The sequence below is a fragment of the Arvicanthis niloticus genome, chromosome 17 (genome assembly GCF_011762505.2).
Source record: "Arvicanthis niloticus isolate mArvNil1 chromosome 17, mArvNil1.pat.X, whole genome shotgun sequence".
Lineage (NCBI taxonomy): Eukaryota > Metazoa > Chordata > Mammalia > Rodentia > Muridae > Arvicanthis > Arvicanthis niloticus.
In genome coordinates, this window is record NC_047674.1 from 7,793,867 (window position 1) to 7,814,157 (window position 20,291).

The 20,291-nt window shown below is 38.2% G+C and overlaps 1 protein-coding gene across 11 annotated transcripts in view; it reads right to left on the reverse strand.

Annotated features, from left to right (window-relative positions):
- The window catches only part of Pam (peptidylglycine alpha-amidating monooxygenase), a 281,891-nt gene that overhangs the window by 112,521 nt on the left and 149,079 nt on the right, over positions 1 to 20,291 (reverse strand). For all 11 annotated transcript variants that reach the window (XM_034521200.2, XM_034521206.2, XM_034521205.2 and 8 more), the window contains exons 4-5: positions 12,687 to 12,744; positions 2,748 to 2,835 (exon numbers count right to left, since the gene is read on the reverse strand). In XM_034521200.2, coding sequence (XP_034377091.1) covers positions 2,748 to 2,835; positions 12,687 to 12,744 — 146 coding nt within the window. The remainder of the gene's footprint in view (positions 1 to 2,747; positions 2,836 to 12,686; positions 12,745 to 20,291) is intronic.

Below are 20,291 nucleotides of genomic sequence, written 5' to 3' on the forward strand. Positions count from 1 at the left end.
CAAGCTTGACTGGCAAAAAAAAAAAAAAAAAAAAAAAAAAAAAAAAATAGGCATTTACACATTGTCAAAATAGATTTGAGTTTCCTAGATGGTAAACGAGTTACTGATATTATTAAGTATCAGTAATCAGTTACAGATATCCCACTGAAAAATACATGTGGGAGTTGGGAAGCCTTCACTTAAATGCCTTCTATTTTGGAAGAGTCCAATGCTAGATTTGCAATCAAAAATGAATATGATACATCTTGTTACTCAAAGAATACAGAACTTTCCACGCTGGCATATTTTTGCTCAAGGTGGGAGGAAAGGCAGGCGCACGTTGAGAGAGCATCCACAGGCTCACGCTGTGCTTGGGAGCAGTGGGGGTGGGAGGTAAAATGTCCTTTGAAGCAACCTAGAAGTGTTCAGCCTGTGAGGTGCCATGAATTCTAATTTTTAAAAGAGAGGAATGGGGCTTGCCAAATCCGGGGGAGAAGACTCTATATTAACATTAACTGGAATACAAGGCTAGCCTGTAAAACCAAAGTGAGTAGAGCAGCAGCCTAGCTTAATGCGAGCCTCCTACTTTGCATATCCAACAGCTCCTATATCTACTTCCAAACGTTAAATGAAGACTTTGGGCTTGGCGAAAAGAAGATGAATAATAGCATCAATTATTTTTCTTGTTTTATGGCTACACAAATCTATAGATTAAATGGGAATGTGCTACGAGGCAAGTATTTTAAATTAAATTTAAAATGATGTGGACTCAGCGTTACGCAAAACTAATTAGTCTGCGGTGCGTCACGGCAGCAAGGCAAAGTAGATATGTGCTTGAGGTGAGCCAACCTCTGCACATGCCCAGTGCCTGGTAGTCACGCCTTTCTCCGCGGACTCCTAGAAGGTATGCAATGCATCCTTACAGAATTATGGAACGTTAGCATAAAGGGGGTTTAATACTGACCAAGCACAAATCTAAAACCAATATACCTAACAGGCTCAGTAGCCAACACAGGGCATCTGGCTGTGGGCTTGCTACGTTTACACTTCCGTCTGTTGTCTTTTGAACAATAAGTTTAGCAGAACAACATAAAGAGACACAGAAATCATCCCACAATTCCACTTTCACCAGCATTTCCTTTGATGGCCCCCTCCCTGAACTTTAAACCCTTTGGCAGTATATTGTACATATAAAGTTTCTATGAAAGCAAAGTTTCAAACTAGTACATCTAAGAATATCAATAAATATCTAAAATGCCAAAAGAATGTGATTGTTTTGATGTTCCTCTGATATGAAAATGGCAAACATAACTTTTGCTTATATAATTTTTAGCAGATAGTATCGCCTTGGCTTTTAAGTGCTGCTGGGTTTTATCATTCCTCCCAGGCAAGGTGAAGCCAAAGCACATTTGAAGAGCTTACGTCCCTTCTAGCTATTTTAATCACTCTGTAAACTAAAAGACTATATTGCTAGTTGCAGAAGGGTTATTTTTTAAAGCATACAAAATAAAGGATGTGATTTGTTGAATAAGATTCAGAAAAGACTGTCAAAAAATAATCTTTTAGTGGAGAATTTTTATTTATGGAAATTTATGAAAGAGATAAAACAATAACGTTGATACCAAAGGGTATTAACTGTGATTTGCTGATTCCATTTTTATATAAAGCTAGTCACGTGAGGTTGGTTCCTATGTGATATGCCCATTACATCAAATAACTTAAGCCTATTAACAAATGCTTTGATGGCACTTGGTCTATGGAGATTTCCACTAATTGCCCCATGCTTTTCCCAGTTTCAAATACATATTGCAATTGTTTATTATAAAAATGAATAGAAAGAGGTTGCTGCAAGCCTCACATCAGACTAATGAATATTAGGATACACTGAGAAATCGGACTACATGATTATGGAGGGGCAGTATATCAAAACAAGCCATTCCACGGTACATGGCCAAAAATGGTGGTCATTCTGGACTACTAGTAGTAGACAATGGTCCCAACTGTCGGTGACAAGCAGGAGGCTTAGAATATATTAGTATTTTTCAGATTTCACAGATCTTCAATAACACTGAAGAACACAGTGAAGGGGGAAATTTCAAGACATAATTATAGAATATGTTTCTAGGAGTAGAAAACAATTTACCATAGAACTTCCCCCACATCATCCTCTGCAGTTAAGAATGGTTTACTGATTAATCATGGCACAATAGAAAGGTCAACAGAGTGATTAAAACCATTCATAAACTGTAATAGTTACTTAAATAAACATTGGACAATATGGTCAAATTGAAAATATTCGAACTTTGGAATCAGACATTTTAAGGTATGCCTCATGCTCTAGCCAGCTGATCCTTTGAATAAGTTAGTAAACCCGAGCTTCTGGCTTCTTGTATGTAAAACCTGTATAGAAACACTTGCTTTGAAAAGAAAGTAAGATAAATAAAATGATACCTACAAATAACTTAGCACAGCCTGTGGGACCAAAGAACCTGTAATGAACAGAACTGCAGTGCTTTTTGGATGGAATCATGAATTGTACAAAAAGTGATGTCAGAATATCAATAATCTAAATTCACTTTGTATGAACATTTAATCGGTGACAAAGACTGATACTGAACAGAGGACTAAATAATTACAATAACCACAGGATGTCAGTGAACACTGTTATTTGCCTATTAATCATCTGTAAAATCCTTACATAAATACACTTTGTATTTGTAAAAAAAACACAGGCTTTCTACTGAGAGTCCACCAAGTAACTTCCTTACCAGTAACTTCCAGTGGACGAGGGCATGTTGCATCCAAACAGCAGCATATGGTGGACAGTGTCCATGCTGGCCCGAGGCTTGAAGTCAACTGTCAGGAGAAAACGATACACAAATGTGAATACAAGCTATATGTGTGTGTGTGTGTGTGTGTGTGTGTGTGTGTGTGTGTGGCAATGTCAGGAGACCGTATCTTTCAACAGCTAGAGTATCTATATAGAAATATGCTTTGATGCTTTCATAATAAAACACCATGATATCTTAAGGAGAGTATAAGTTAAATTTTGACTTAGGAATATAGTAAACTATTGCATATGAAAAAGAGAAAATAATATTTAACAGGCAAGTGAAGACTGCTATTAACACACACACACACACACACACACACACACACACACACACACACACTCTTAAAAATGAACTGTCCCTTTTAATGTGGTGAGTGCCTTATGAGGGTATGATGTGAAAGCTCCAGGCTATTTATTCACAATAGATTTCCTTCCCACTTTCAGCAGAGTGCTGTGTACCAGAAAACATTGCACAATGATGCAGTAAAACAGAAGTCACAGCGAGTGGTCAAAACATGAGCAGAAGGACTCACAACATATCTATGTCACCTTAAATCACAATAGCAGTCATTGTGCAATGCAGTACACACATATATGCATGTGTGTGTGCATGCACACACACACAGAGACACACATACAGAGTGGGGGAATAGATGTGCAAATGTATCTTTAGAAAAACAGAAGTGCAATTCTATCCTTGGTGAAATCAGTGCACTTGTGAAAGATGATAGTACCTATTAGCAACCCAATCCCCCTTTTCTTACAAAACCAGTGTGGAAGATACTACAATAAGCAAAAACCAATGCAGAACACTGATGCAAATTTCACAGTTGTATTATCAATGGTTGATATTAAGCTTATCTTCCCTTTCATGAATGGGATTTTTGTCCCTTTTTGTCTTCACTGAAAATGCTACCTATGATGTGGATATATGAAATATATCTATATATTTTTAAAATTATATCTCAGAGTATAGTTTATTGCAAACTGAAGTGAAAAATACCCCCAGCTTAAAAAAAAACTATGTGTCTCCAGTGCATACAAAAATGCTAAGCTGTTTAATATCAAGTGTGTCTTGATATTAATATCAAGTCTTAAGGCACCACTTGCCCATTTTTATCTTGTTCCCAAAGATTAATAAAGCATCAGTTGTTGCTAAAATAAGAGTAATATTTAAATTAATTAAGAGTAAAATTAACAAATGAAAACATTCTATATTGAATTGTGGCATGGGACTTGTAGAGACGGCAGTTCAGAAAGTACAGAAAGCATGCTCTCTGCCAACCTAACCTACAATTTTCACGGGAAAGCATAAGCTTTTCATTTATTGCACTGAAAATAAGAACTTACACGACTTAAATACTACCACTTAAAAAGCTAACAAAGAGGATGCCTAGAACACAGACTTTCTATAACCTCTGTTATAAGGCTCTGTTATAAGGCTCTGTTTTCTCAAACAAAGAATACAGTGGATGGAGGAGATGGAAGCTGCTTTGGACATAAGGAATACATTGAAAGTTATGACAGCTCATAATTCATAGAAACTCAAAAATTGTTAGCAAGAGAAGAGGAAAAGGGATGTGACTGTGACTTCACTGTGACATCTGTCCACCTATTGATCGTTAGTATTGATTCGGCTGATCTGATTGGCTAAGTGTGTGTTTGCTTCCTCCCTTGCTGCTCCATGTGTATCCCTCCAGAAGCTGCATGCTCCAGAATAAAGGAGGATCAGTCTTTGGCCAAGAGTATATGAGTAACTGCGGTCCCTGGCTAGAGCCTCCAAAGAAGCATTCAGGGTCCACTTTTATTTTTACTCACATGTGTCTGTGTAAATATGACGTGTGTTTTCAGTTGCCTTCAGAGATCAATAGAGGGCGTGAGATCCCCTGGGGCTGGAGTCACAGGTGGTTATAAACTGCCCAATGTGGGCGCTGAGATTGGAACTTAGATCCTCAGAAAGAACAAGATGTGCTCCTCACTGTTGACCCATTTCTCCAGCTCCTGCTTTTGTGCTTATCCTCCAGTCAAAAATGTAACTGTGTAAATCTGTAAATGGCTTTCAAATAAGAGTCTGCCCCCTGGGCTCTTGTATAATTTCAATCCCTTAGACGATCTTATGAGAGCTAGAGAGGGTTTCTACCATTGAGTCAATGCTAGAATTTGGGTGCGACTCTTGGGGTCGAGGGTGGAGAGAGAGATAAAATAATTCCATTTGGGAGTCACTCAGATTAAATATGGAGCTGTGGGGTGGACAGAAGTAGGAACCTTGGAGAAGGCTCAGGACAAAGGAACAAAGAAAACTCTGAACTGTCAGGATGCCTTTAGATAACATCAGTTGGATTGTTTTATATTAATGCTGTGAGGCTTCTGTCAAAAACCAAAGCAAAAAATACTTTTTTTTTTTGAGAAAAAGGTGAGCTATCAATAATTTTATAAAGGGATTCAGATGAGAGAGATTGTTCATGAAGGCAAAAGTAAGCCATGTCTTGCCTTTTACAAGGAAAGAGAGAAAGAGAGAGAGAGGGAGAGAGAGAGAGAGAGAGAGAGAGAGAGAGAGAGAGAGAGAGAGAGAGAGAGAGAGAGAGAGGAGGCCTAGGTATCTGCTTAGACACAAGGACTTTCTGCCATCCTTTGTAGTAAAGGGGAAGTTCTCTCAGCATCTACTTTGAAAACTCATTCTGACACACTTTAAGTACTACTTATTTGTTTTACATCAAATCTTAACTAGATATAAGTTTGATTTTGCTTCTGAAATGAGAACAATCTATCATTAAGCAGTGGCAAAAGAAAATTCCACAGCTTCCACTCATAAACCTATTTATCCTAAAACAAATACCTTCTCCCCCCCAAACGTATTCCTCTTGTCTCATATAGTCCTTCAGAAATGCAAGATGTAATTTAAATGCTAAAGAAATTAGACACACAAGGTAAAACAAGATGCCAGCTATCTTTTTTCAAATCCTAATGAAAAAGATGTCTATGTATTTTTATAATTATATCTTAGAATACTATTCATTGCAAACTGAAATGAAAAGTATCTTTATCTTAAAAACAAGTCATATTGAAATGTAAATCTAAAGCAAACACTGGATGACTTACAATAACACAGTCCTTAGAAAATTCCATTTAAATATGACGAATAGGCAAAGGGAGTTTGACAGGGTTGTTTCCTGGGGTGGCTTCACTCCTACTTCCCATAGAAATACTGAGTCTCCAACCCTTGTGAATGGGATTAAAGTACACTGGACAGAAATCATACACATGGCTTTGGAGATCTCCCCAGAACAAGAAACAAAATGTACAAAAATAAAACCATATTTTAAAAGAAATCATTCCATTTTCTCTGATCCTCTGATGTCTTATCATTTACCAAAGAAAGAAAAGGATCCCTGGGAGAAGGAGTTGGGAGCTAATAATGAAAACACTGCCATGAGCCTGTACCATTGTGGCAGGCAGGATGAACAAAGCTGCGGAGGGCTGACAGCTCTCTCAGACCCCAGCCTTCTGAGCCTGCGAAGAAGTTAAGGCTCACCGCTACCGCCTGTCATCAGCCCTCCAGGTGGGCAGAAAGATAGCAGCGGCTTACCTGGAAAAGATGCTGACAGTTAAAATCGTTTGGTGTGTATGAGCAGAGAAAACTGCACAGGTCAAGCCCTGGGAACTAAACCCCTTTGAAGGAAAAAGATGAAGAGGTAGTCACTCAGATACACATCAATGAAAGGCAAGAGGTGACAGTGAAAATATACAGGTTGGAGGACTCCCCAGAAGATGATGTCACCCACAATGAAAGACAACAGTGTGCACGGGGAGAACATAAGAAAGACAGACAATGACTTCTATTTCTGGAGCTCTGAGCAAAGTCTGTTCCAAAGACCTGAAGTCCTAGGGATTTGTGACCTCCTGTACCTAGCAGCAGACTACAATCAGGGCCATCGACACGTCTAAAACTGTGACCTGAGAGACATCTTTATTGAACACTTGGTTCTCTCTCCATGTTTCCTTTCCAAGTAAATTTTCATGTCGAGGTCTACATGTCAAACTGGATATACCAAACTCATGATGTGGAAAGACTCAGAAGAACACACTCAGCTTAGTGGAGGAACCAGTGACCTGGAAGATATCCATGTGCATATAAAGAACCCTGTTGCAAATGGAAATAGCTACATCACCCATTTTAGCTAAGTACAGGAATTGGAGGAAAACCACCAATTGAATACATGTGCACACATGGGTTCATGTATGTGAGTACATGTGTGTGCATGTGTGTAAAACTGTTGAGATACCTGTTCTTAAGTCTGTTTCTATTTCTTCCCAGCGGAATTACTCTGTATAACTAAATGGCTTCTTTAGTATAGTATGGCTATTCCTAGATGCTGTCAAATAATTTTTTAACAGTACTTTCCAGCCTATGTTATATGTGTGGCTAAAATAATGTAGGCTTACAGCTACACTTTTAGTAGCTGAATATATTCTACTGTGACTACATATTCTGGTTTTGGTTAACTACTCTTAGTAAATGTCAGCTTCCCGTGATCTTTTAACTTTATTGATTAAAATAAGGTTTCTTTGTAAACAAAATTAAAAATAATTTCTAAAGATAGAAATTGAGATTTTTTTTATAACTATTAAATGATTCCTAAAACTATGCTATATTATGTTATTTCATTTTTTTTTTCTGGATGAGGTGTAGCAAACACATGGAGTGGCTTTTCACCAAGTCTGCATGGTACAATAAAGAGCAGATATAGTAGAGGCTGGTCGGCAGCCAGAGGCATGCTGCTAAGCCTGACAAATTGAGTCTGATCCCTAGAGTGCATACGGTAAAGAGAACTCCCAGAAGTTGTCCTCTGACCTCCATACCTGATGGCAATTTTCCCCTCAAAAAATAGTAAAAAAAAAAAATAAATTAAAATTATTTACTATATTAATATTCTAGCGATTCAAGATGTACTCAAAAGAACTGGGAAAGTGTACTGCCTAAGAAACTGAACAATATGAGATACTATTGAAAAAAAGCCCTCAGTTCTTAGTATCACTCCCATAAGCATTTCTTCATATCCACAAAATAAAGATTATAACGGAAGATAGTAATGTTCTGAATTGTAATTTAAATGTGAGACAAACCTTAATGCTCATAATATTGCAATTGAGGGAAAAACACAACTGTAAAGATCCTGGCACTCTAGTCTGTTGCCAGTGGAGATAGCCTGAGGTATACCTCATCATCTAACAGCTGCCCCCAAACACAAGCAATCCTGCACTAAAGGCCCTCCTACACAAAGTTTTCAAAACAGTAAGCTTAACAGAGAGCTGCCATTAACACTTACTAATACTGACAACGATGTACAATTTATAATGAATCTGAAACATAGGTTATGAGGGCTATCACCTGCTATGGAGAATTAACAAAGAAATACATTGAACATGAATTGCAAAGGGAATAAACCTGAGGAATGAACAAAAAAGTTCCAGTATAAAGAAGCAATTAAATTTCCAGATGACAGGCCTTTAAAAACTGCCTTGAATGGTAATAGGAGACCGAACTAAAGAATCAATAAATAGATTTTATCACCCAAGCTGTAAGATATAAAGTGGTATAAGCTCTATTTTTGTATGTTATTCCTCTAGTGGTCCCAGACTCACTTCCTACAGAATTAAACCTATATTCCCGCTCTAGCCTTTTAAGGCCATTCATAATGGGTTATTTCTGACCTCAGATTTCAAGATGCTTCACAACCTCTACAACCTGTTCACTCTGTAATACAACCCTTCTTCCCAGCAATATACCTGCCAACATTCGTTGGGTGGTGCCTCTTGCCAGACACACAGTTACTTCTAATAAAGACACTGTAAGTGAGGACTCTCTTCTTCACAAACAGATGTATCTTGAAGACAGCAGTGTGTTAACTCACCCCTCATCATGTAACCAGAACATTGTGAGGTTGGCCTTTGAAGGCAGTGGTCTAGTTGGAACGTACTTTTTAAATTTTTTTATTGCCTATTTTATTTACATTTCAGATGTAATCCCCTTTCTCCATTTCCCCTCCACTGAGGAACCCTATCCCATCCCCCCCCCTCCCGCCTCCTGCTTCTATGTTGCTCAAAGTTGCACTTAGTGTGTTCCTGGGTGCTCATTCTGGGTGGCCTCTCGAATATTCTTCACTCCTGGGTATATGAAAATAGGCCAAGTTCCTAGGTCCTAATAAAAACTTGCCTAGTTTCCTCTAGGGAATTTCCCTGAGTAGATAATATTATTGTATCTAATTAAAGACATCCTTGCTTTGGTGGGAGGACCTCACTGGTCATCTGCAAGACAGAAGGTTATATAATTTATGTTGGATAAAATTCTAGTAAGCAAGGAAAAGATACCCTGTCACCTGTTTGGAGTCAGGAAGTTCATAATGACACATGGGTACCTATAGCTTCAACTCTAGGGAATCTGAAAGTTCTGCCACCACAGGAACCTGCACACACACACACACACACACACACACACACACACACACACACACAGAGGCACACATGCACACACACGCACACACACAGGCACACATGCACACACACATACACACGCACACACACACATACACAGGCACACATGCACACACACATACACATGTACACACGCACACACGCACACACTTTCATTCACGCACCTTTCTCTTTACTGCTGTCAAGACCATAAAATGTGTATCTAAGCACTGTCCCTTGCTAGACCTTGGTCTTCCCTGACATAGTATACTCTGTGATTTAATAAAATCAGAGTATTTATATAGTTTTCACCCCAGCACAAATGTTGTTTAAGAACAGTCCCATTTGGAAATATTCTAACTGAGCAATTCTGCACTAGAAGTGCCTTGATAATCAACACAAAGGCACAAGACAAAGAAAAACAACAAATCATTAGATGAATTTCATTCATTTCTGAATTCAGCTACATTTGTACAGTGTGAACTGATGGGTAAGGAGCTGCCATCATTCACTAAGGAAAAGACACATTTATTTACTGGTCACCCATGTGAGGGAAAGCAAGTGGATGAAGATGACAGTCAAATTTCTTGGCTGAGTGAGCTGCTGTCACAGCCAATTCCTCTGAGTGTCTGTAAAACACCTTTTAGACAGCGCTGCAGTTCAGTGGTCAAATGCAGATTTTATCTTACCTCAGTCCAGGCTAGTCTCTGAATTCTTGTTATAAACAAAGGCAATGTTTTAAGAACATTTTGTTCAAAATATAAAATTTCATATCATCATTAGAAAGAATACCTATTTTAATTCAAACGTATTATTTCAGTATGAGTCTAAACACAGATTATAGATATTATACATACACACAATTAAGTACATTAATTTCATGATGTGTTCATGGCATTTCTCAATAAGTAAGTGTATTGTTTTAAATGAGTTATATAAGTCACATAAACACAAAACTAAAAGCTATTAATTTTTGTATGGTGCATGCATCTGCACGTGTGGGTACTATGTGTATACATGGAGAGAGGATGTTGTCCTAAAACACAAAACTAAAAGCTATTAATTTTTGTATGGTGCATGCATCTGCACGTGTGTACATATGTACTATGTGTGTACTATGTGTGTACATATGTACTATGTGTGTACTATGTGTGTACATATGTACTATGTGTGTACTATGTGTGTACATATACATGGAGAGAGGATGTTGTCCCCAGGAGTCATGCATCTTAAGAAAACAAAGAGCAAACAGAGCTGCCATAACCCATTTTTTTAAATGAAAAAGCAAACAAAAATGTCCAACCTAATCTAATAAAGGAGTCTTATCAAATCTTAGTCATCAGAAAAGATAAATTCTGAGATTCAGAATCTGGAACAAGACACAAATATACAGAGATCATCTCTCATGAGACTCCCTTGGAATGGGAAGCTGTAGTCAGCACACGACACAGCTTTTACTTTGGGACTCTGAGAAGCAGAATGTAGTCTCCTGTCTAACATGTAATGTTGGCACCCCTTACTTAGGCGTTTGCAGAAATGACCAGTTGGTGCTAGCAATTCTATACTTTGAATGTCCTACTACTAATGTTGATGACAGGCTACCTGTTGGACAGTTCATTGAAAGACTCATACTGATAGAAACCCTCTCTCCAACAGGTAAGAAATTCTGTACCATGCAAGCAATCCGTCTGGCAATAAAAAAAGGGAAGAAATGCTAAAAAGTGTTCAGACCACCGCAGACTGTGTGAGGACTTCAGAACTAGAAGCACTTTAATCTTAGAAGGGCGATGCTATGAAAGTAAGTGACTGTTAGTATCCTGGTTCTAACACACAACTCCACGTGTTCCCCAGGAGGATTCAATTGCTTGATCGAATATATATATATCACACTTCACATTTCAAATTATGTGAAAGTAAACACATTAATAAGCATCACATTCCAGAGTGTATTTATAGTCCTTAGAGTGACCAGCCCTGAAACCATACACTACCGTCAACCTCCAGAAACAAACCAGTAGTGTTTTACGTAAAATCTTTAATACTGCCGTGACGTATGACAAGTGTATTTACACAGGTGTGCCTTGTGGCCTTCTCTATAAAGCAAGTGTGAAATGGGAGGAAGTAAAACTACTCCTGACCATAAACTGAGAAAGATATAATACTGGTAAAGAAAAAAAAAAATCCATTTTATAGGTAAATATTATTCTCGCCTAGGCTGCCAAGCCCAAGGATATGAATGAATATCTTTTAAGTTACCTTTGGGGTTACTCCAAGAACTATAATTAGGAATGCAAATTGTTTTTCTATTTTTAAAGTTACTCATTTTAGACTTTGAGAACGCTGACTCTTCTTAGCTTGTTCTCAGTAATGCCCAACGACTACACCCAAAACCCTCCTGTCAGGGTGTGGCTCTCATTCTCAGGGATCAACTACTGAGCAGTTCTGGACAGAGTGTTGTTATAGGCTGTGTTTTGTCATCGTTATTGCAGCCAGAGTGTGGAGAAAAAGAAAATGCCATGCAAATAGTTCTGGCTTTGCAGGTCTATAATGGAGATTCCTGTGGGAAGCACCTCATGAAAATTCATTCTCAGGCTGCCCCATGGCTACATTGTACACATTATTGTAGTCACATAATAGCCATTTCAGGCAGCCCACTTGAAGTTTGCATGGGACTAAAGTATAGCGCTCATTACCGTTAACTTCCCAATATAAACATTTTAAGCCAGAAAAGAAAAACAGAAAACAACAACAAAGCAAAAAGAAAAAATGAACACTAATAATTTGTCAATCCCATTCCTTCCCGAAACATTAAAAAAATCTGTCATCAGGGAAGCTTAAATTAAAACAATCTACACCAAAACAGATGGTGTCTTGTCACTTCTCCTAGGTGATTAAAACACACATCAAGGAAGAACCTGTCATTTCAAAGTCTGCTTAATCTACAATATAAGAGAGGGTGTGTTCTTTCTTTCTTCCACCCTCTTTTCCTCTCTCCTTTCTTTTTTATCCACCTGATGAGTAAAATATTATACATCTTAATGTTGATTCTAAGCATAGTCTATTTATTACATAGACCATCCGGTAAATAGTTTCATTGAATGCAGAGGAATTAAGACTCCAGATAGGGACAGAAAGCCAATACCGTACAAATGGGACCACACAACACTGGTAACCACCGGCATCTACACATAACGCCTTAACTACTACTCCTCATGAATCAATCCAGATACACTTTGTAATCTTGTTTCTAGTGGCTGCCTGTAGTTTCCTTTCGCATCAGGAATGATAAATGCGTTTTGGAAATTGACAGTAGAAGATTAATACACTTATAAGCATCAAAGAGACGTTTTTGCCGATCTCAAATGGCTGTTCACCCATCCCCCACAATCCAAAGAGTACTTACTCACGAAGGCTTCCTCATCCACAGGCAGACGCATAGACATGCAGAAGTATGTGTCAGACTGTTAAAAAGAGAAATATAATAAAATCCATGTTAAATGCCTAAGAACCAGAATGAAATGATGACTCTTAAATACTTGGCATCTAAGACATTAGAAGTATTCCACTGAGGTCAGAATGCCTGCTGAGAGCTGGTCAGCACCTTAGCAGAAAAGCTAACGGTGGATAACGTAGATACACTACATTTTTTCCTATGGCACTTTTATAAACAATTCTGAAACTTATCTATCAGGGTCATCATCATGGATGATAAACCTAGCAAGGTCACATTTAAATGTGAAAAATGCATCTGATTTCAAAAGAGTAAGTGGCTGTTCTGCGCGCCTCCCGTGTCCCCTTTCGCCCGCGAATAAGGACACGTGAGACGGAATTCGGGTATTACCACAGCGAGGCTTTAATCTTGTATCAGCAGAAGTGAAGACCGCGGAAGGGAGGAATCTCGGGAATGGCACTGCTATTTATGCCCTAGAGTGGTGTGTGTTCACTTCTGATTGGCTGTTCACTCATCACTCAATATTACGCCTCGGGATTGGCCAGTGACTTTTGGCGCGCTTTTTGCCTTAGCACTTATGATCTCAGCATAGATATTTTAATTACGACAAATAGTTGGTTTTAGAGATATATTGCATACGGTTACTCTCTTATTTTAAGTTTTCATGTAATTCTTTGAAGAAACCAACATAATGTCAAATTAGTCTTTCTTTTGCTGTTATCGTTCCCTTATCTAAACTGGCACTCTTGTTGCTTCAGTATCACTCGTATTGACATCACAGTCTTTAGTAAGCCAGGGGTGCTGGTGTGGGCTTATACATCGATCTGCTCGGAAAACGAGTCAGGAGTATCACTTGAGTCCAGAAGTTCAAGGCCAGCCTGCATATTACAGCAAGACTGTATTTTTAACAATAAATGAAAATAACGAAACAAACAAAAAAAAAGAAAGAAAAAAAGAAAAGAAAAGAAAAGAAAAATTGAGCAATAAGAGCTTCAACCTAAGGAGAGCATGTTTCTGAAGAGGACCCGAAATGGAATCTGTATGCATGAAGTGTGCGCTACAGTTGATAATACAAAGGTAGCTGCGCTCAGTTAATAATTCATACTTCATACATTACTGTTGCGAAGTGCTAGAATCAACAGAGCCCAGCAATGTGGATACAGATCATCTGAGCATCTCGAAATGTACAGTTAGTAGCAAAAAGCATGCATGTGACCTACTTTTTTTTTAACCTCTGTCTCAGAAAACAAAGAGGCTAGAGTACAAAAAAAAAATCCCAAGTCTGATAAAATTCAAAAAATTACAAAAATATGATTTGGTCACCATTACTACTTTTGTTTTTGACACTTTTTTCAGTTGAAAGAATGGTTTCACTTTTTAAAGACTCTTTTAGAAGATGGGTGGTGACCTCCAGTGGTTAGACACGACCCCCCAGTTGAGGAATGGGGCCACTGCCCATCTCAAATTTGTTAACCCTGAAGTGTTCCTGTCCGAAGGAAAGACAGGAAAAAAAAAAAAAAAAAGGAATAGAGACTGAAGGAAAGACCATCCAGAGACTGCCCCACCTAGGGATACATTCCATTTGCAGACACCAAACCCCCACACTCTTGCTGATGCCAAGAAGAGCTTGCTGACAAGAGTCTGGTATGGCTGTCCCCTGAGAGGTTTTATCAGCACCTGACCAATTCAGATGTAGATACTCACAACCAACCATTGGACTCAGCCCAGGACGCCATAGGAAGAACAGTATCAACCAACTGTTCAACTCACGGACTAAACCACCAACCAAAGAGTATACATGGGGCGGGGGGTGGGGGGTGGGAAAGCTATGGCTCCAGATACATATGTAGCAGAGGATGGCCTTATCTGACATCAGTGGGAGGGGAGGCCCTTGGTCCTGTGGAGGCTTGATGCCCCAGCATAGGGAGATGCTACAGGGGTGAGACGGGAGTGGGTGAGTGGGTGGAGGAGCATCCTCATAGAGGCTAAGGGGAGGGGTAGGAGGAATGGGATGGGGGAGTCTGTGGAGGGGTAACTGGTAATGGGGGATATCATTTGAGATGTAAATGAATAAAATGATTAATAAAAAAGAAGAAAGAAAGAAACTGGGTAATGGTACAGCATATACAAGGAGGTGAAGGCTCAAAAAGGCTGAAGCAATGAGCTTTGTATATAGAACCTGAGAGATGTACACATAAAACGATGTCTAAGCACTTTACAACCATGATCAACCATGACTAAATTCATTCATAGCCACTTTATCATTTTATAAAACTGATGCTGTAAAACACAAGTATTCTAAAATTATTAATCTCGACATCCTTTTTATATGTGAACATCATGAGCTATGAAGAAATTCAGGACCTATATATCTGTGACTCCTGTAGCTTTTGCTGTTATGTCTAGAATTATGCTGATCGTGTGCCAAGCATGAGCTTAGTGCTTCCCAGCTCTTGTGCTAGTTAAAGCAAAACAATATGGCAGACAGACACAATCCTTCTACTTTAAGCCTAGTCAGGAAAACAATGGACATGTACTGAGACTGTGCTATGTGCCACTGCTATAATGTGAGTACTATTATTATCCCTACTTTACAGATGGGGAAACTGAGGCAATCCAAAGTTTAGATATTCTACAGACAAAACTGTCCCCTTGATCAGATTCTAGTAATGCTCTTGGGAGTTCTCTTCTCAACTAGGTACAACCTTAGCCTTCAAAGACTTCAGGTTCTCAGTTCAAACCATGTTTTTCTGCCTCCTCCCAATAAATACATACAAGAGACTTGACTGAACACTAACACACATTCCACAGATAAGTGCTACACCGTTCAGATGACTGACTCCACCATCTCTTAAGAAGACTGCTTCATTCTACAAACAAGAACGACTGTCTGTACCAGCCTGAAATTTGTACATAGGGCTGGATGCCTACTAAGCCAGGCACTTCGAAAAGCAATTCTACTTCTGTCCTCTTCCTGTTAAGATGTAAATCTATTCTCTCAAACTGTCTTCTCGAATTGGAAGGTACTGCTCAGCCCCTGCTGCCTGCTCTGGCCCTCGCTAAGGCAGTCTGCCATAGATACAACGGGCTTATTTTTCCTCCTGGTCATGCCCATTAACAAACCCAGATGGCCTACGCACAGCATAGAGGGAAAACCTTTCCATAGTCATCAGCACACCCCAAACTTAAAAGGTCGCCTCCCTTTTGTTCTGTCAAAGTTCACTTCATTTACAGTGGATAAGCTTTCCTAAGCATGGAGTCATGACAGTGGAAATCTATCCTTCTCACTTTAACTCATACCAGGCCTTGGAAAGCCACAAGGACAATACTGCATTTAACACATCACAGATGATTTGAAGTGATGTGACCCATAATGACTTAAAAGCAAATATAGCAACAAATGTACATTAAAGTAGTTAAGCATATATTTATAACAACTCCCCCAAAGATTGGAATAAAATGCAAATGAAACCAAAATTCTTTATGATTTGAAAAAAAAATTGTTGGTTTTACTCTTTGGTTATAATCCAGTTGGACTCCTTCTGGAATAGCACTGCTATTGAGTTAAATAGATACATCAAATGGTGCAGCCGAATTAGCTCAATAAAAGCTGAATACGTGATTATAGACATTAATGTACAAAACAGAAAACTGCTGTTAATATCAGATCCTTGCTCTTATCAGCTGCTCAACTTAAAAATCAGAAAATCCTGGGGACGACTTTGTCTCATGGATTTACATTCTTAAGATTATAATTTCTTTAACAATGAAAATGTTTGCATTTCTACTGTTTATTTCCTAGGATGCAAAGGAGATAAAGACAGTAAAGGAAATAAAATTCCAGGGGGAAAGAAGGGAGGAGAGAAAGAAAGAGAAAATGAAGTGGGCAGAAGACAAGTATCTTACTCAATATCTTATTTTGGGAGAGAACATCTAAAACATATCCAGTATCTGTCTGGACCAGGAACCATCATAGTCTGATGCAAACAATCTTACTTATGCTCCATTTTTAAGATAAAGAATAATTTCTAACTGGAGAAAAGATTGTATGTCTATTCTGTAAAATAGAGCACATGTAAAACACAGCATAGCAAATCAGTAGTTCACCTTTGGTTGAAAGCTCTGAAAATCACACAGTTCAAGTAAGTGGGGGTAATTATCTGTAAAAGGAACAGGATATTTTGTTGTGGAATATGTGCTAGTAAAGCAAGGTACTTAGCATTAAGGTAAGAGTCCAAAATCCACAACATGGAGTATGCACCGCTTTCAGGGTGCACCTGGAAAGCTAAATGGTTAAGGATGACTCATGGACATTTTCAGTGCTCTTGAGGTCATCAGAACGTGAGTATGCACATTCCTTACAATGCTGCTTCATTTCACTCTCACACGTGGACTGTAAGTAGACTTAGCAAACAGTACATTTCTTTATCTATATTCTCAACAGAAAGATTACTGGGTTTATCCACTTAAGGCCACCCAGATAGTTAGTGTCAAAATAAGATTAAAAACTTTCTTGTTTATGCCTGTAAGACCATCACAGATAGTGAGGTATAGTTCTTGTCATTTTCGTGGCATTAAATTCTAATCTACTTAAATTTATGATTGTGATTCGCCCTTAAAAAAATCTTGTGACCCTGCTTTTTATAAAGACTAAGTTCTATATTTAAAAATAAATTTCTTCATACGTAACTAAATAGTGTTTTTGTTTTTCCCAGAGTTGTAATTTGTTGAAGAACTGGTTGGAGAATGGTATTTATCAAACTCTTACATCATGTTGGTGATCATAATTTTTTTATTGAAACATTAATTTTATAGTAGGTCACCAATAATGCATGTACTTTAAGCTGAAATGTTAGCACTATAACTATGTTGTGAATGAGTGATCAAGCAACTTTTTATGAAACCACATACCTGCTGAAGTCAGAAAAAGCGGGTTGCACACCATTAAATAAAAAGAGTAAGTGCAGAGTGGTGTGCTAGCTCACACATACGATCCCAGCACTCATGAGCATGGAGACAGGAGGATTATCAAAAGTGTGAGGCCATTTTGGGACTCAGGACTTCTGGGATGGCCAGAATGAATAACATAAAGAGATCCTTTCTCACAATATATAAATAAATGAACAAATCATATCATTGATATGGCCAACAAAACCAATTATGCTTTTAAAATGATAAACACTAAGAACACCAGTTATTTACAAATATCTTGGTCCTGCAGCCTTTGCTGTTCAGCAATATTGGAAGGGGCTCACTGTCAATCCTGATAACTGAGTTGAATTCTCAGGATCCACCTAGCATAAGGAGAGAGGTGTCTACCAAATGTGGTCCCTGAATCTCACAAGTTCATCCTGATACACACATACCCACACATATGCAAACAGACATACACATACAGGAATATACAAAGGTTAAAAAATAGTGATTAATGGGTTCTGTCAGAATTTAGCCTATGACAATTTATAAAGAGGGGATATTTATTGAGCCTATTTTTTAATTTGAGAAGTTTCCAATTTAGGTATTTACCTTGGTAACAACCATCAAATAGGTTAATGACAGAATTCTTTTCAAGATGAAACTGAAGCTAAGATGAGCAACTTCTTTGCAGAAAAAACAATTATTTACATTTGATAAAATAAAATTTATATCCAGTTTTCTAAAGCATTCTTCTTTACAATATGGTAAAGGAATCCAGGTGAAGTGGCACATGCCTTTAATCCCAGCCTGGCAAAGTAGAGGCATGCAGATCACCGAGTTCAAGGCCAGCCTGGTCTGCCTAGCAAGTCCCAGACCAGCAAAGGTTATATAGTAAGACTTTGATTCAAAACGAAAACAAAAAGAGCAACAAAAAGAGTGATTAAGTGCTATTTTCAGATGTCTCTAATATTTAAAAAATATTATGTCTTAAAAAAAAAAACACTTTCAATTGCTTATCTGATTAATGGAAGCCATAAGAAAATCAAAGACATATAAAAACTTAAGAAGCTTAATCCAAACCCCCTGAATTCCCAGCAGCACCTGTATGTGTTTCCTAGCGGCTAGATGATAGAAGGCGGTGAAGCCAGAGCAGACCCACAGCTAGTCATTCACCACAACTCTGTTTCTGCAGAGTTAACTCATTTGAACACATATTTATAGCTCAGTTCAATGCTTCTCCCTAATATCCGTGGAAGACACCAACAGAGGACCTTACTGTCCACTGGAATAGCCTCTTCATTTGAGCACACAGTCCTGGGGAGGAGGCCTCTATAATTCTGTCCCACCACTCTCTACCTTCCATATGTCATCATCCTGAATGCTCGTTTTCACAGCATGGGAAGAACACTGTATCAGAGGTTAGTGCCATGGGACCGTCTGTAAAGTCCTGAGAATTCCAACTGCTAGCACACGGTTCAGATGTACAAAAGGGAGAAATAAGAGGAATCTACATAGATACGATTTCCAGCACTATCTGTTGGTACATCAGCCATCTCTGAATCAAGAGAGATACGATGATGTTGATGCCTCTTTACTGAGGCAATTGGGAACTATACAGGAAAAGCATATTTTTTTTTTTTTCTGAAAAAGAAAATGGTATGCTAAAAATACAGGGTGGGTACCTTACTGCTTAGGAACTCCTGTCATATTTGATTACTAAGTATTTTGAACCATGAGGACTTATATAGATAGTGACCATCTTAAAGTAACCAATAATAGTCTTCGTTTTTATTTTGTCTTTTAAAAGAACTGAGATGCAATAATTTCTATGGAAAGAGAGGCTAATAAAGCCAAGTGCTTATTTAAATTATTATGGGACAAACAAAACCAGCTGTATACTATTACATGTAGAAGCTGTTGACATAAAACCAGTAATTTTTGTTTTGGGAAACCAAAGGTACCATTCACATTCTAGTGTTGAACACAACAACTTGATCCTGATTGGATAATATCATTTTATTGTGCAGGCAGAAAGAATTCCCCTGGCTGGCTTTACTGGGAAGACTAGAGAATGCAATGACCATAATGGGTTTCCAAATAGATAACGTGGCTCAGTTTTCTGGCTTTGTAAGAGTCTGCTCTTCGAAAAAATATTCTGTGGCGTATAGCATAGTTTATGGTAACTTACCATAGTTAACCGTTATTAAGTAGCTACAACTATCAAAATAATGAGTCAGTGAAGGAAGGTAATGTATATACGGTTTAATGGTGTGTGTGTGTGTGTGTCTGTGTGTGTATGTGGGTGTACTGAACACCATGATGTAGACCATAAAATAGATAATGGAAAAAAATGTCCAGCAAAAGTAGAAACAACTCATAACAGAAACATTCTTTGTGTTTTCGAGTAAGCAGCAGCTCAGAAAGTAGGCCATAACCTGTTTACCAACTCCCGGTCAAACACACAAAAGCCACCCCAAATCATAAAGGCTTCACAAAGCTCAATGTGTCCTTCACACTCTATGTAAATAACAGGGTGCTCTGACAAAAATATTTTATTACAGAAAAAAATGGTTGTAAATAATTTTTCAATATTTTTAATTTGCCTAGGCTGATTTATTTCACATGTAAATGAATTAAGGA